This window comes from Podarcis raffonei, chromosome 6 (genome assembly GCF_027172205.1).
Source record: "Podarcis raffonei isolate rPodRaf1 chromosome 6, rPodRaf1.pri, whole genome shotgun sequence".
NCBI lineage: Eukaryota > Metazoa > Chordata > Lepidosauria > Squamata > Lacertidae > Podarcis > Podarcis raffonei.
This window is the reverse complement of record NC_070607.1, coordinates 86,691,188-86,708,488: the sequence shown is the minus strand read 5'-3', so window position 1 is coordinate 86,708,488 and position 17,301 is coordinate 86,691,188. Positions and strand designations below refer to the sequence as shown.

General features: G+C 47.0%; 1 protein-coding gene across 2 annotated transcripts; it reads left to right on the top strand.

Annotated features, from left to right (window-relative positions):
* Positions 1 to 3,382: 3,382 nt before the first annotated feature.
* Positions 3,383 to 16,270, top strand: LOC128416514 (cathepsin Z-like). 2 transcript variants are annotated; one of them, XM_053394387.1, is made up of 6 exons: positions 3,383 to 3,814; positions 8,612 to 8,775; positions 10,031 to 10,210; positions 10,978 to 11,128; positions 12,570 to 12,732; positions 14,765 to 16,270. In XM_053394387.1, the coding sequence occupies exons 1-6, from the start codon at positions 3,705 to 3,707 to the stop codon at positions 14,876 to 14,878; spliced, it is 882 nt and encodes a 293-aa protein (XP_053250362.1). In that variant the 5' UTR covers positions 3,383 to 3,704; the 3' UTR covers positions 14,879 to 16,270. The 2 variants fall into 2 exon arrangements, with proteins under 2 accessions (XP_053250362.1, XP_053250361.1); XM_053394386.1 differs by lacking the exon at positions 3,383 to 3,814 and adding an exon at positions 3,849 to 4,258.
* Positions 16,271 to 17,301: the final 1,031 nt, after the last annotated feature.

Below are 17,301 nucleotides of genomic sequence, written 5' to 3'. Positions count from 1 at the left end.
TTCGCTCTTGCCGCTCATCTCCTGTTTGCAGTAGCTCAGTCTTTGCGACATTGAGCATGCCCCTGTTAAACATGCCCACATTTCATGGGGTCCTAGGATTAGACACCCGCCCTCCCTCCCTTCTGTCCTGAAAGGTGCAAAGGACACCCTGAATGAGTGTGGCGATGGCTAATATAAAGGTAAAGGTAACCCTGACCATTAGGTCCAGTCGTGGACGACTCTGGGGTTGCCTGCTCATCTCGCTCTATAGGCTGAGGGAGCCAGCGTTTGTCCGCAGACAGCTTCCGGATCATGTGGCCAGCATGACTAAGCCGCTTCTGGCGAACCAGAGCAGTGCACGGAAACGCCATTTACCTACCTGACGGAGCGGTACCTATTTATCTACTTGCACTTAGACGTGCTTTCGAACTGCTATGTTGGCAGGAGCAGGGACCGAGTAACGGGAGCTCACCCCATCGTGGGAATTCAAACTGCCGACCTTCTGATCAGCAAGCCCAAGAGGCTCTGTGGTTTAGACCACAGTGCCACCCACGTCCCATGATGGCTAATGTAGGTGCCTTTAAAAAAAATAAATTGATTGGGGATGGTGAAAGGCCTGCACCATGGCTCCCCTTCCTGCACTTTTCAAAGGGGTGGCCATTTTTGTGTCATGCCATGCCCCACGGGCACTGACGGCACTTTATCAAGATTCCAAATGTGCCCCCAGGCCCAAAGAATTTGCTGCCCCCTGTCTTAACCTTTCCCTCTTCTGTGTACAAGGTGCTCTACAGCCTTTCCCTGTTCTGTGAGTTGCTGCAGCCGTGCCATTGTAGCCATATGCACCTCCAAAGGTAGATGCCAGTGAATAAGAGGCCGGTGCTCTTGTTTTAAGTGACAAACTTAGGGACAGTGTTTTTCTGTTGAAACATCCCAGAGATGGGAATGGAGGGGAAATAGCTAGAGGCCTGTGCTACTGATATAAAAATATAGTCTATGGTCTTCTTTTTTTCAGTGTGCTATTTTTTAAAATTTTTACAAACTGTAACTAGTAACAAAATTTGTACACTCATGATGATGTTGAAAATTAAAAAGGGTACGTTTTGCACCCTCACGTGTGTACCATACATGTCAGTATCTGACATCCTCAGGCACTAGGAGGAATCTTGCTGCAAGTCTGTAATTATATTATATTAACTTGTGTAACATACATAACCCATAAAAAACAAAAAGGGCATCACAAGATCTAGACCAAGACCAACATAGTCAGAAACAAAAATGCAAGACGTAGACACCACATAATTTTTTTCTGATACATGCAGCAACTGAAAAACCAACCTTTTACAAAGCTATATACTGGCAAACACAGCAGGGACTTTCCCTTTGTTCTCTGAAATATTTGCATAAGCAATAAAGTTCCACCAGACTCTCACAAACACCTCTCTGTGTATTTCCTCTAGCTAGACCTAATCTGCATTTAAGTTCCTCTCCCACATCCTTCAATCAGCCTCTTCAAGATCCATCTCCAATGTGGCAATAAGTCATATGTGCGGCTACCAATAAATATCATATGAGGATGGGTTTATCTTCCAAGTCTGTATTATCATCTGAAAATAAATTTAGTAGAGTTAAGTTCTAGGGTCTTCTGAATACATAGCAGGTCTGTACAAACACACACATAAACACATCCTTCGGAAGGGCTCTATATTTGCAGGTCTGTACTATGTGTTTGCAATAAAAACTCTGTTTAATAGACATGTTGCATGGCCAACACTGGACAGAACCTGACTGGCTTAGTCATAAAGGTTCAACAGACATCTCAAGATTAAATAATGAAAATAGTAAGTGCTGCTGGATACTGAAGCCAGGATAGCTCAGTTGGTTAGAGCGTGGTGCTGATAATGCAAAGGTTGCAGGTTTGATCCCTGTACGGGACAGCTGCATATTCCTGCACTGCAGGGGGTTGGACTAGATGAGCCTCGGGATCCCTTCCAACTCTACAATTCTATGACTCTATGCAGACTTAATTATAGGGAAAATTAGGTGCATGTTACCTACAATTGTATAGAGGCTGCAGGATACAGTTTTCTTGTGGCAGAATTTGAATTAGCTTTCGATTATTTATTTCACGCAGTCCTTCCAAGAAGCTCAACACACACCTAACCCAAATGACTGCTTTTAAATGTCAGCTTTCCTACAGCAGCCCCACTCCAGGGCTGCTATCCAAGGACTGCCTCTCCCCATATGGACCAACCTGGACCCTGCGACCATCATTTGTGTGCTGCCTCCACGTGAACTCTGGAAGGTGGCAACACGTGAACTGGCCTTTTCCGTGGTGGCTCCCCATTGCTTATCTTTAGGCATCAGGCAAAGGTGTTCCCAAATCACCAGGCCTTGGGCCAATTAAACCATTTACACCTGGCTCTCCAAATGAAACGTAACATGAAAACGCATTCCTTTCGGCATAATATATACCCTTTAGTGTAGTAAACCAGAAATGAACACACAGCAAACAACAGTAGTTCGCAGCATGGGCAAAAATATTCCTGCATTGTAGCGGGTTGGACTAGATGACCCTTGGAACCCCTTCCAACTCTACAATTCTATGTACTAAGGAAACATGAGGGCATTTGTCAATTATCGCCCACACAAACTCTGGATGCCTGACACAGATTGGTTCTGTGCTGCAAGGGCATTTGCAGAAGAATGCTTTGATTCACTGCTTGGCCCAGGGTGGATTGATAAATTTAGCACTGTTGTTAATGCTCCGGAAATACATAAATGATTACGAAACTAAATCACCAAACGCCTCCAGCAGCAATCCCCGCCCCCCGCATAGGCGGCATATATTTAAAAGAAACATACACCGCAAATGATGTGAGCCACACCTTACCCGTCACTGGGAAGCGATTCTTGGCCCCTTTAACTACAGTTTTCAGGATTACTGTACCGGGGCGTGTGCGCGCGCTTTAAATGCATGGTGCGTAGGCAGCTGTGTCTGTTTTCTATTGCTCCCCCTCGCCTCCCAGTCACTTGCCAGGATCAAAGATGCCCATTGTCGGGTGTTTAGATCCAGAGGGACGTGCGGGTAAATTACAGTAACATGCAGCGAGCCGTGCGGCAAAAAACAAAGCAAAACGCAGACCTCGAGCCCCGGCCTTCCTGGAGTCAGTTTTTTCAAAGGCAGCAGTGAGCACCGCACTATACAATGTGCCCATGGCTCGAAACCATAGTCTGTGTGTTCTGCACTGGAGAGGCGCTTGGGCATTCCGGGTTTGTGTGTGTTTGTTTCTTAAACTTGCCAAGTTGCAGAGTTGGCAGGGACCCCGCGGGTCATCTAGCCCAACCCCCTGCAACCCGCGGGCATGAATGAGCTGATGCCAGCCGTGATTTGATGGTGCGTCTGGCGGTGATGAAAGTCCCGAGATGCGCAGGTGAACCTCCCGAGGGCGGCGGCGTTTAACTCTTTCTTCCTCCCTCGACGGCCGCTCTTATCAGATGGCCAACCCCTCGTTTCGTAACCCTGGGCGAACCAGTCGCCCTTCCCGCGCCGGGGCGGCGCCGAAGCGGGTTATAAGGCGCGAACTTCGCCGCAGCTCCTCCACCCAACCGGCCCCGCGCGTTTCCGGCTCCCACCGCCATCCGCAGCAGCCGTCTGGCCGGCCGGGGCGCAGCTTTCGTTCGACGGAGCGGGACGAGGCGCAAAGATCCGCCGTCGAGCCGGGACCATGGCCGGGCGCTGCCTCCGCCTGGCGCTTCTCCTCCTGCTGCCGCTCCTCGACGCCAAGGCCGGGCAGAGTTGCTACAAGCCGAGGATTTCCAGGCCCTACGCCGTCCGGTAAGAGCGCTCTCGTCCCTGGGAGTGGCGGGGTGAGAGCATGGATGCGCATCAGGAGGGGAGATGGCCTGAGCATGCGAAAAGTGCATGGCCTTGGCTAAGCGTCCAGAATTGGGGGAGCTACTGCTCTCCCCCCGGCGATTCCCTACAGACAGAGAGCCGTTCGCTGCAGCCCGGGATCTCCGACGGCTCTCCTTTCTGCTGCGCCAAACGAACCCGGCCGGCGGCCGGATTGTTGTGGGGAGACCCCGAGAGCCCTGCGGGGATTTGTCGCGTTCTCCCCGGGGATTTTCCTCCTCCTCCTCCTCCTCCTGCTGCTGCAGGCGTGGTTTCCCGGACGCCGCTTGAAAAACAACCGGCCGGCAGCAGGCGAGCTGCAACCGCGGCAGGAGCACATCCCGGCGCCGCCCAGCAGCGCGGAGGGTCGTCGGAAGACCGCCCAAGGTCCGTGCAAGTTGGTGGCACGGGCAGAAGCGGCGTGTTTGGACTCGGAGAGGGAAAAGCTGGGCCGAGATTTTCCCGCTTGCCCCACAAACACGGCCTTGGGGTGCGAGCTTACCTCGCAGGGCTGTTTGGAGCATGAAATTAAATTCTTGCAAGCCACCCTGAGCTGCTGAAGGAGGGTGCAAAGCTGAAATAGCGCCCTATTTCCAGGGGGGAAAGGCATGGCTTTGGTGGGTAACATGTTTGGTTTTTTTAGCCTGGTGTTGCTCAGTGGAGGAGCACATGCAGAAAGTCTGTGTTTTCTCTAGGCAGGGCTGAGAAAGATCTCTGGGTGAAACTTGAAACCCAGATGAAGCAATGATCGCACTGTATAGGGTAAGTTTATAGAAAGCTGATGTGGGCCATCAGGGTTGCATGCACTGGCTGGCAGCAGCAGCAGCTCTCCAGGGGTTCAGACTGAGGTCTCTCCCAACCCTGGCTGGAAATGCCAGAGTGAATATGACCTGGGACCTGCATGTTCTGCCTCTGAGCCAGGGCCCCTGTGTCTGGATATGGGAAACACAGGTTCATATGCCCTGTCAGCTGGCCGGAGACATTATGCTGCCTGAGGCCAAGAAGATACTCACCTAAGCACTGGCCACTCCATGGACAGAGGCCTACTGGAGTGGGAGTGGGGGCAGTGTGTCCTCCACCCCACTTGAGGGCAGCAGACCAGAGGCTCGCGCCTCCTGCAGAGAGCCAGGGCAGGGGATTCAGGAGGAAATGCCAGGGGGCTGCCATGCCCTCCCTGCTCCAGCATCTCCTTCCCAAGATGGCCACCTCACTTTGCCCAAGGCCTTTTTGCCGTGGCAACCCACACATCCGAATTTACTTGGTGTGGTGATCCAATTGATTGTTTTTGTCCCATGAGTGGGGGGCTCAGCTTTGGGCTTGGTGGATTTTAACTGCCAAGGTAACTAAGTACCTTGATTTGAGACACCCAAGCATATTACGGCTGAGCATATTACTGCGATCTTGGCTCGACTGCGCTGGCTGTCCATTACTGTAGTTTCTGGGCCCAATTTAAAGTGCTGGTTTTGACCTATAAAGCCTGAAAGGGCTCAGGACTGCAGTGCTTGGAGGACTGCCTCTCCCCATATAAACCCCATATGACTCTGCTTTCATCCTCTGAGTCCCTTCTATGTGTGCCTCCTCCATACGAAGTCTGGAGGGTGGCAACACGAGAAAGGGCCTTCTTTGTAGTGGCTCCCTGTTTGTGGAATGCTCTCCCCAGGGAAATTTGCCTGGTGCCTTCATTATTTATATTTTTTTGGCGCCAGACAGAAACGTTCCTGTTCGACTAGGCCTTGGGCTGATCAATATTCTACAGCCTTTTAAATGCATTTTTTGGGGAGGGGGTGGGTATTGTTTTGCTGTTTTGTCTTATTTACTTTTTTTTATCCCGTATTTTATTCTGTAAACTGCCCTAAGATCTTATGATGAAGGGCAGTACAGTGGTACCTCAGGTTAAGTACTTAATTCGTTCCAGAGGTCCATACTTAACCTGAAACTGTTCTTAACCTGAAGCACCACTTTAGCTAATGGGGCCTCCTGCTGCTGCCACGCCACTGGAGCCCGATTTCTGTTCTCATCCTGAAGCAAAGTTCTTAACCTGAAGCACTATTTCTTGGTTAGCGGAGTCTGTAACCTGAAGCGTATGTAACCTGAAGTGTATGTAACCTGAGGTTCCACTGTATATAAATCTAATAAAGAAACCAACAAAAATAAATAAATTCACCTAGCATCTATGAGCACCTTGTGGCAAACCATTACCAGATCTCCATCAGAGGCCAGTTCCCAAGGGTTAAAATGTAAGGCTTCGGCCTTTGAAATGCTCAATTGCAAGTCTCATTAGAATACGCCAACAAAACAAAAGTTGTAAGAGGTATTAATCATACCAGTGAAGGATCAAAAACAATAATTATTTTGGGTTTACTTATCAAGCCTCTTGCATAGACTTCACAATCCACTTGTAGCTTGCAGCCTACAGCTGTGGTTCTCAGAGGGTGTGGCAGGAGAGGATTCACGGACGGTCAAAGACACATCTAAACATTTCAGTGTAGCACAGTAGATTATAGTATCTAAATTATTATTTGTGGATATGCAACCAGAAACAGTATGCATGCGTCTCTTTGATAGCATTGGCTGCTCCCCTACAGATTGGATATTGTTGTGAACAGTGAAGATCAGGAAGGATGTGTTGATGAGGAGAGGTTTGTTTTTGGTCTCAAATTAGACCTAATATAAATGGGATTACCTTGCAAAAGCAAGCTCACGCCTCTTCATGAGTTTGTATACATACTTAAGGAACATATGCAAGAGGCTCCTTTATAATTACATTTTGGGAGTGATTCATATTCCTATGGAGCTGCGTCATTTTATGTTTTCTGGATGTCCCATGATCATCTCATAAAGTAGTTGTGCTCTGTTATAAATCAAGCACTGCTAGGTGTTGTTTCGTTTTTGTTTTCCAGTCCTGTCAATAAAAAAATTTCGGTTTGGTGTGAGCAAATTTTTATTCCGAAAGTGTGACCCAGAGAAAAACATTTTGAGAACCACTGACCTGCAGGTTGGAAAATGCTGGCCTACGAGAAGGGGCAGCCCTCCCTATGAAGCACAGTATTGAGCAGCAGAAGCATTTATGAGTGCAGAAATAGAGGCGTACTTTTTAGAGAGATGGCATTGGAGCCCCCTCTTCAGACTCCAGTGTGCTTGTGGAGTGATGGGGGACAGGATTATTCCCCCCCCCCTTTCAACACACCCTTATGGCAAGGGTGGGGCTTTCTAAATCAGCTTGCATGTTTTGTGAGTATATCTAAAGGGCTGTCACGTGAAAGGTGTTTTCTCCTGCCGCAGATAATGGCATCCAAGTTACAAGAAAGGAGATTCTGACTAAACATCAGGAAGAACTCTTCCTTGGAGGTTTCCTTCCTCGGAGGTTTTGAAGCAGAGGTTGGACGGCCATCTGTCATGGATGCCTTTAGCTGAGATTCCTGCATTTCAGGGGGTTGGACTAGATGACCCTTGGGTCCCTTCCAACTCTTTGATTCTGTGGGAAAAGGAGTCCCTCCAGATTTAGTCCTGTGAGTTATAAGGAGTGGCAGGGGGACCTGCAACGAAGTGGTGCAGTGTGAAAAAATGTCGCCTTGAGGATGCCAGCCAGCCAGCAATGCCCTTTTTCAGAAAACACTCTGGTGTGGATGGGCTGCATAAAGATCCATATTCAGAGAATGAGTTTCCTGTGAGTTTATACTAAGACTGAATTCTAGTGTCTGCAGATCCCTTCCTATTTATTTGCGTTTGCAAGTACAGTGGTACCTCGGGTTAAGTACTTAATTCGTTCCAGAGGTCCGTTATTAACCTGAAACTGTTCTTAACCTGAGGTACCACTTTAGCTAATGGGGCCTCCTGCTGCTGCCGCAGCACAATTTCTGTTCTCATCCTGAAGCAAAGTTCTTAATCCGAGGTACTATTTCTGGGTTAGCAGAGTATGTAACCTGAAGTGTATGTAACCTGAGGTACCACTGTACAGTGGTGCTTCGGGTTATAAACACTTTGGGTTTCAAACTCTGCTAACCCGGAAGTAGTACCTCAGGTTGAGAACTTTACCTCAGGATGAGAACAGAAATCACACGCCAGTGGCAGCAGGATGCCCCATTAGTGAAAGCACACCTCAGGTTAAGAACGGTTTCGGGTTAAGAACGGACCTCCAGAATGAATTAAGTTCGTAACCCGAGGTACCACTGTACTGTGGTGCCTTTTAAGTGTTTTTTTCTGTGGTAATTTTGCAACAAGGACCAGAAAGCATGTCAAGGCCCACTTTAAGCTGCACTTCAAGAGCTGCTGTGGTCACCTGAGCGCTCTGAAGAAATGTCAGCCTTGTGGCAATCACATGATCGCCCGGGAGGAATTTTAAGGTCATTTGGCCTGGAGGAGTCATGCAATTGCCAAGCGAGAGAGGAGGCTGAACAAAGCCTGGTTGATTTGCTGATTAGATTGTTGCTCCAGGTTCAGATCCCCCAACTCACAAACTGAGCTCACGCAAAGAATATTGGGAGCTGTAGTTTTTTTAAAGGGTTCTGTGAATTGTCGCTCTGTGAGAGGCAATCTACAGTTCTCAGGATTTAGGGGAAGTCATGTGCACGCAGCCTCTCAGCCCATCTTACCTTGCAAGGTTGTTGTTGACGCTAAGAGCGAGGGGCAATATATGTTGCCTTGATTTTCTCTGTAGGATATTTTCAGAAGAGGGAGAGTTTTTGAGCTTTTTCTCCCCAGGCATAGGTTAATTCACTTGCTTTCCCCCCTTGCAAACAGAACCTACCCTCGTCCTTATGAATATCTGGACACCTCAAAACTGCCCAAGAGCTGGGACTGGAGGAATATAAAAGGAGTCAACTATGTGAGTGCCACACGCAACCAGCACATCCCACAGTATTGCGGATCCTGCTGGGCTCATGGCAGCACCAGCGCTTTAGCAGGTACGGAGGTGTAAGCTATTATTGCTTCGTAGGACTTGCTTCTCTGTCACTTTTGGCTCATTTCCCCATGACTGGTCAACAGATAATTTGTTTTGCATTAGACCATTGCTTCTTGAGATCTGTCCTGTTGGTGGGAGTACATAAAGAACAAAGGAGATTACCATTATTGGCTTAGACCATTTGCCCATCGAGTCTATTATTGCTGGCTCTGACAGAGCAGGAAGCCCTAGCTCTTTTTTACAATCTTACTTACATTGGTTGAAAAGTCAACTTTGGGGTTAAAATGTAACTTAAACAGTCACATAGAATTGTAGAGTTGGAAGGGACCCTTGAGGGTCATCTAGCCCAACCCCTTGCAATGCAGGAGATTCCGAATAAACATCAGGATGAACTTTGTGACAGTAAGATCTGTTCAACAGTGGAACAGACTCCCACGAGAGGTGGTGGACTGGAGGGTTTTACACAGAGGTTGGATGGCCGACCCTCATGGATGCTTTAGCTGAGATTCCTGCACTGCAGGGGGGTTAGACTAGAGGCTCCCTGGGGTCCCTTCCTACTGTACATTCTGTGAATCGTTTGCCCAACCTGGGTCTCAAACCCACAACCCTGAGATTAAGAGTCTCATGCTTTGCCAACTGAGCTATCCAAGAGTTTGTATTGCTTTATTATAATGCTGTATTGTTTTTAACACTTGTTTGGAAGCCGCCCAGAGTGGCTGGGGAAACTCAGCCAGATGGGCGGGGTATAAATAATAAACTATTATTATTATAAATTATTATTTGTTGCTTCCTTGTTTAATCCCAGCTTCCCCTTCCCTTTCTCTCCTGTGTTCAGGTTTAGATTGTAATCTCTCTGGGGCAGCGGCCTGCCTTCTTGTAATCTGTCTTGTGATGTGCACATTGATGGCACTATACCAAAAGATAAACTGTGTTAGGATTGGGTCTCCCAATTTTCTTTTTAAAATATTACTTTAACAGCAAGCCTATGGAGGGATGGGTTCTGAACTGAGTCTGAGCAGCAGTGGTGGAGGTCTCTTCTCCCCCAGCCCCACTGTTTTCCTGAGCTTTCGCCCACCTGAAGCTGCTTTTTAACCTGCTAGGAATTTAACCTCTTCCTTTCTGTGATTCAATCCTAAAGCCTACTCCTTGAAGACTTCAAAGTTAAACTATTAAGAGAGCCAGTGAGGGATTCCTCCCACGTATTATGTGGTCTGTGACATGGAATGGTGAATTATGTGTTTCTCTTGGTTTTCCAGATCGCATCAATATCAAGAGGAAAGGCATTTGGCCTTCTGCCTATCTCTCAGTCCAGAATGTGATTGATTGTGCCGACGCTGGTGGCTGCAGCGGAGGGGATGACTTGCAGGTCTGGAGTTATGCTCATGAGCACGGCATCCCCGACGAGACCTGCAACAACTACCAAGCTAAAGACCAAGGTGTGTGAGATCCTACCTGCGTGAACCTGGCTGTAAAAGAGGGAAAACAACAGCATTCCTTTTACACCAGCCTCGCTAAATAAGTCCAGACTTTACTAGCCTGCCACCCACTGCAATCCAAAGTGGAAAACTAGAGCTTGCCTTTGAAAACATGATTTTAAAAAATATCCCTTCCCTCCACTTTGCGGGTTGCAGGTGGCGCTGGGGTTAAACCACAAAGCCTAGGACTTGCCGATCAGAAGATCGGCGGTTTGAATCCCTGCGACGGGGTGAGCTCCTGTTGCTCAGTCCCTGCTCCTGCCAACCGAGCAGTTTGAAAGCACGTCAAAGTGCAAGTAGATAAATAGGTACCACTCCGGCGGGAAGGTAAACAGCGTTTCCGTGCGCTGCTCTGGTTCGCCAGAAGCGGCTTAGTCATGACCTGGAAGCTGTACAGCTGCTCCCTCGGCCAATAAAGCGAGATGAGCGCCGCAACCCCCGAGTCGGCCACGACTGGACCTAATGGTCAGGGGTCCCTTTACCTTTTACCACTTTGCTGGTTTTTAATGGTAATGTGTGCCTTAAATGTGATTTTTACATTTATTTATTTATTTATTTATTTTGGTTGTGAAATATTCCAGAGTGACTTGTGTTACTTGGAAACTAGGATAGAAAAAGATGCAAATAGCTATACATCTAGGCTGCACCAGCTCTCCTGCAGCAAAATTTCATCTCGTACTTTTAGCTGCAAGATCTCTGATGTCAAATAAAGGTGCTTGTTTTTGCAGACTGTGATACGTTTAACCAGTGTGGAACGTGTGATACTTTTGGAAAATGTCATATGATAAAGAACTACACCCGCTGGAAAGTAGCTGATCATGGTACTGTTAGTGGACGGGAAAAAATGATGGCGGAAATCTATGCAAGTGGTCCTATCAGGTAAAGCACTACAAGGTTGCATAATAAGCATGGCCCGTGGTCAAGGATGATGGGAGTTGTAGTTCATCAACAAATGGAGCTACAGATTTCCCCATCTCTGTTCCTTGGGTGTTACAGATGGTATTATTCTTTAAAAAAACAAAAACCAATGAAGCAGCCTTGCAATACTGTAAAGCAAATTGGTTAGCAACTTATTCTTTGTTTTAGCTCACACAAGGTGCCAGCCCACAAAAGTCTGCTTGCAAAGCGTAAAAACACAACTCAAAGCAAAACAGGAAGTTTTATGGCAACAGAACAAAGTAATTTAAAAACACAAACCAGTTTTACTTTTATTTCTTTAATGAAGTAAAAATGGCAGTATAGATTCTAGCAGGTGCTGCGGAAAACCCCCCTACGCTTTCTAAAATAGCTCTCCTGATTGAAGTTAGGCCTAAATTAGGGAAGCAAAACTGCCTGAAATAAATCTGTTTTAAAAATCTACTTAAGAATTTGCTTAGGGGCCATCTAAGCCTCCCACCTGTGGTGGGAAGGAACTTCTGTAGTATGAAAATAATGTAATTCAGCCCCCCAACTTGGTGCCCTCTTGATGTTTTGGATTATAATTCCTTTCACCCCACTGGCTGGAGCTGATGAAAGTTGCCATCCAAAACACCTGATGGGTATTGAGGTTGGAGAAGGCTGATGTAATAAGCAAAAGTGATGTTTCTTTAGTGACCCGGTTTGGTCGAACCTCCTATTCCAGTAAACTATGGACGTATTCCTATGTTCAGAATAGCTTCCAAAATTACAATTTAATGCTTGGAAGAATCTTACCAAATGATTAAGACTTCAGTCCTGTTTGCATTTACCTGGGAGTAGGCCCCATTGAACTTTGCGGGACTTGCATCTGAACCGGCTTTACACACTGCATTGTAAACTTCACTCTGTTTAACGTGGCCCATTAAATGTGTTTAATGTGTGCCTTTGGGCAGATTTCTGTTTACGAGCTAACTCGGCTTCTACAGTTGCAGTTAGACTAGCAACAACTTCCCCATGTCTTCTTTGTGACTGGTCTTTTAAAAACCAAATGTTTTCTCTTAAACTTCAATGACCTCTAGTCTGTCTGAAAGTCTCTAGCAGACCTTGACACCTTTTGAGAGTCCCTCCCCATGATGTTAGCAACGCCCACTGAACTCAATAGGATTGACACTGGAGTATATATGTATAGGATTGTACTGTTTATCCTATGAAAGCGCCAATTTGTCTCACGCCTGACGCCCAAACCAGTCTTTGCTCAGACCGTGCACCATTTCGCTCAACATTTTCCTGGAAGCCACATTGTTTATTTTAAAAAACCAGACCGAAAACCGTTGACCCTTGCCAGGTTTTTACCCAAAGTCGCTATTCAAAAGCTGTTGGTTTGCATTAGCATTTTTAATTGGATGTAATTTAATTTATACAGCTGTGGGATCATGGCTAGCCCAAAGCTGCACAATTACACTGGAGGACTGTATGCTGAATATCGTCTGCTGCCGTCTATAAACCATGTCGTTTCTGTCGCTGGCTGGGGTATCGAGAACGGAACTGAGTATTGGGTTGTCCGGAACTCTTGGGGCGAGCCATGGGTAAGCAGGAGATGAAGACCGCAAGCAACATCTCTCCACAAAGAGAGGTTGGAGCGTCCTATGGACAGGGCCTTCTCAGTGATGGCTACCCTGATGCAGTGCAGTTGTAAACTGTGAAGGATGGCTTTGATCCCCTAAGTCAAGGATGGGAAACCTTGTGCCTAGGGGCCAAATGAAACCCTTCTGTCTGGCCTTCAGAACAATCCCCAGGCCTCCCAAGCCACACCCCCTCTTCTTCAGGCCACACCCTTCACCAGCCCTGCTTTGTGCTCTCCCTGGGTACTCTTTCCTGGCTCAAATCCCTGGGATAGCTCAGTTAATAAAGCATGAGACTTTAAACCCCAGGGTTGTGGGTTCGAATTTGACATTGAGCAATAAGATTCCTACATTGCAGGGGGTTGGGACTAGGTGACTCTGGCGGGTCCCTTCCTACTCTGCAGTTCTATGAAATGTGTGCTCAAACTCTGACAATGCTTCTCGCTTGGTTGGAGGATAGAGGTAAGCAGGCGTGGAAACTAGCCTCCTGCTACACAAAAGCAAAATTTACATTCATTGCTCCGCCCACTTTTGTATCTAGCCACGCCCACCAGTGGCTCATGGCCCTTGAAAGGTTTGCTAGAGAGGAATGTGGCCCTTGGTCGGAAAAAAATAACATTCCCTGTCCTAAGTAATAAAGAGTAAGAATGTGGAGGGACGTTGGACAGAGCAAGTCTCTCACCTTCCATTCTATATTGTAGTTGTGGCGCCCCCGGGGCTCTGCCCAGTGCGACTGAACCGCCCGTGTTCCCCTAAATCGGAGCTTTTCAACCTTTATGGGTCTGCGGCTCCCGTGACCAACTACAGTCTTTCTGTGGCAGCCCTGTGGAGCTCAGGAGCCCAGTTCTGTCACTTCTTGCCTACAGAGCTGGCAGCCGCTCCATCCTTTTTCAAAACACCCTTGAGACTTCCCTCAGCCTCCTCTCCTCTCCCCTCTCCTTGGGAGTCCTCTGGGCAGCCACTGCCGCCGCCCCTGGTCTCTTAAGATGCTCCAAAGAAAGGTGTCTCCACACAGGGGCCTGGGAAGCACTCCCTGGCCAGCCCCAGAGGCACCATTTGCCTGGGGAGCTTGTAGCTGGGGCAAACAGCTATGCATGCCTTTGGGAGGCAGAGATGCAAGAGGGCATCAAAGGAGGGAGGGGAGGGAAGGAGGACACAGGCCAGGGTTGCCCACACACCCCTGACAATCATTCAAGGCACCCCAGGTGCCTTGGCACACCTGTTGAAAACCACTGCCCTAAATCCCATCTTTGTCTAGCACTTCATACAATGATTCCTTCTCTACTTGGAGATGGTGGGGATTGAATCTGGCACCTTTTGGATGCAAAGCAGATACTCTGCCAATGAGTAGTCAGTCAAAATAGATTCTTCTGATTTTTAAAAGTTGATGAGGACAATAGCTTGGATTCCTTCTGTTCTGCTCATGGATCAGAGATTTCCTGCCTTGCCACTTCCAAGCTGCAATTCTTTCTACGGCCTGTATCTACAGCTGAGCATGGGGAGATCCTCTGGACTGATATACAGGAAAACTGGGAACTCCCCCTGCTGTTTTGCATGAGAAGAACTGCTTTTGTTTTCACACAGGGCACTACTGGATTCAAGCTGATAATTGCAATAATCTCTCCAGCAAGGATACAGGCCAGTGTTCTCCTGAGCTCTGGAGCAGGAAATAGGGTGTGATTTGCAGGAGTGTATGCCCAAGTTAGCATTAACCAATACCCAACCAACCAGATCAATGTGTTTTGTGGCTGGAGATGGCAGGGGCCCGCGATCCAGAGACCTGTGATTTCTGCTGCTTGTTAAGATCCCTTCTTGTCCTCCTGTACATGCACGTGACAGATCTGGAAAGACAATCTGTTTCTGCCCATTCACTGTAGGTGTTTCTGATGTGTTGTGCAATGAGCATTTTCAGGGCAGCACCGTAAGGAGAAAAGCTGGCTGAACATGAAGTTGTCCTGATACACCTGTGTACTGATGCAAATTTATCTCTTTCCAGGGCGAGAAGGGCTGGCTTAGAATCGTAACAAGTGCATACAAAGGGGGAAAAGGAGCATTCTACAACCTTGGCGTTGAAGAACAATGTGCTTACGGAGACCCAGTTCTTCCTTAACTCTGCTGGAGGAGGATCTGGAAACACCTGGTCAGAAGGCGCGGACTGTCCCAGCCCACTGCTTCGCTAAGGGATGAGTTAATACTCTGCAGCGTCCATTAATCATGGAACGGTGAACCTTTATTCTTTCTTGAACTAAACCTTTCTCTTAAAAGAATTCCATGCTGTTTATGAAATGACCCAAAGAATGACATGCACTGATTGCACTGAGAGAAGCAAAGCAAACAGCTTTTATTACTTTTGCATATGGAAATTAGTTAATTTTTATCGTAATTATTTTATAGCTTTCTGCGGAGGGAGAGACTTATTTGTTTTTGAAAAAATGTTAATACTGGGGAGCAGAGCTCTTAAATAACTTGAAATTAAATTCCGTATGAAATTATGCAGGTCGTAAATTTCTCACTGTATAGGCATAGTGGAGAGATGATTTGAGTCAGAAAAGCTTGGAAACGTGAGTGCCTCCTTGCTTTCTATAGGGCTAATTTTTCTTGCCGAAAGTCTTAAAGAGCTGTTCAGTAAGAATGATGGCAATACAGAACCAGCTGTTATGTGACAAGCTATTGATGGTCCTCCTTTCAGTCTTGCCCCAAAGTGGGCAACACGTTATCTTCCAATAGGTTGTTGGGTCTGCACCCCCCCCAATAATCCCAGATCATTCAGGCTGATGAAAATTATGGTCCCCCATCCCTGGTCAAGCTCAGGATTTGCACTCATCCATCTACAAGCTGCTGAACTGGCTGGTAAGCATTAAGGAGCAGCTTCCTAGCAGTATCAGCTCATATTTTGAACACATGGCATCCTTGTTATTACCCCACACTAACCTATCTCCTCTCCCCTGGAGCTGGGTGCGGCTTTTAAGGCTGCTTAGTGCAGGGTCACAGCTTCTTATCTTGCCTTCTGCAGTCTCCATTCTCTTTCTCATAAGTTGCAGATCAGATCAGAATCCACTAGTTGACTATGGAGGGTTGTGCTAAAACTAGCAGCAGCAGCAGGCCAGCACTCCTTGTGAGATTACAGCTGAGCATTGCCTCCACCCCATCGTCCTGTTCCCCTAGGCTTCTGGCACCCACTGTTTCAAGTAAGGGTAAAACAGCTGCTGCAAGCTATTTGTGCACAAGCTCCCCAGGGTGTCAGGGGAAGGCAGGCTGTGTGATTTTGTTAACCTATGACCAAGCTCAGCAACGGCACCAGCCAATCACAGCCTGTTTTTGCTCCATATTGGGATCGGCACAAACAAGGGTTGCCAAGTACCTTGTAAGCTAGAATTCACAACTAATGCAGGCTGAGTTTGGTGGCTCATAAGCTCAACAGCCTTGAGCTTTGGGTATTCAGATCCTTTCTGGATTGTAGCACACAACCTGTGAAGGAGATTTGTCTAGTTCAGTAGCTAAGTTTCCACCACCAAAGTGTCCATGATTACACTTTGCACAATATTTATTTATATTTAAAATATTCCTTAGCCACTCTTCATCAAAAGATTCTAGGGCAGTGCACAGAAGTGTGAATGAAATTGATTTATATGCAACATATCAAAAACCAACAAGCAAAACCCACAAAACTTTAGAAAGATAATACATTTCGCCAAGGCATCTACCATGTCTGTGACAGTAATACCTTTAAAGAAACTCACACGACATAATTTAATAAAATGAATTTAATAAAAAATATAACTTAACCTGCTTTGTGTCGTTTCCCCTCTTACAGGTACAATAGTGCTGTTTTGATTTTGATGCACTCAGATAACTTTAACAAGACCTATTTTTACACAGTAATGAAACTTAGCGGTTAAGGTTGAGATTTCCCCTCCAATAAGGCCAGTGATTCTTCTCTAGGGTCTGGCGATAGTATGTAAACACTGTGACACACAAGTAAGTTATGCCAAGATTGTGTATCATTTATATATGAAGAAAGGGCTTCATAAGTGGTTTCTGGAATGCAGTAGGAACCAACAATACTGCAGCTACCTGGCAACTAACAGCTAATGGTTCATTCATAAGTGACTACCATTAAGTGGCTGAACACTACCATGACTTTCAGTGCAAGACACACACAAAGATATTTATAACTTGGGGGAGACAAGTAATTTTGTCAATCATCCCATGCAGATGTTTGCAGCAGGGGTGGGGAACCTGTGGCCCTTCAGATCTGGACTCCAACTCCCATCAGCCCCAGCCAGCAAGGCCAATGGTAGCAGATGATGGGATTTTTAGTCCAGCATCCTCTGGCAGTCAGCAGGTTCCTCATCCCTTGTTTATCTGATTGTCAAGGATCAAACTGTGTGAGGTATTCACACGCTACCCTTCTAGGCACAACTATTGCTTGTGCATAAGGGTGTGGGAAGGAATCATTCCCTGTTGGAAATTATTAACACAAGATTTAGCCCTATATGCTGCAAGATGTCAACCACACACTGGAAGAATGCA

Bases quoted from the DNA above. Each gene is read 5' to 3' on its own strand.
- LOC128416514 (XM_053394386.1), top strand. From the start codon at position 3,855: ATGGATGCGCATCAGGAGGGGAGATGGCCTGAGCATGCGAAAAGTGCA. The intron at 4,259-8,611 runs GTCCGTGCAAGT...CCTTGCAAACAG, and splicing joins TCGTCGGAAGACCGCCCAAG to AACCTACCCTCGTCCTTATG. The intron at 8,776-10,030 runs GTACGGAGGTGT...TTGGTTTTCCAG, and splicing joins CAGCACCAGCGCTTTAGCAG to ATCGCATCAATATCAAGAGG.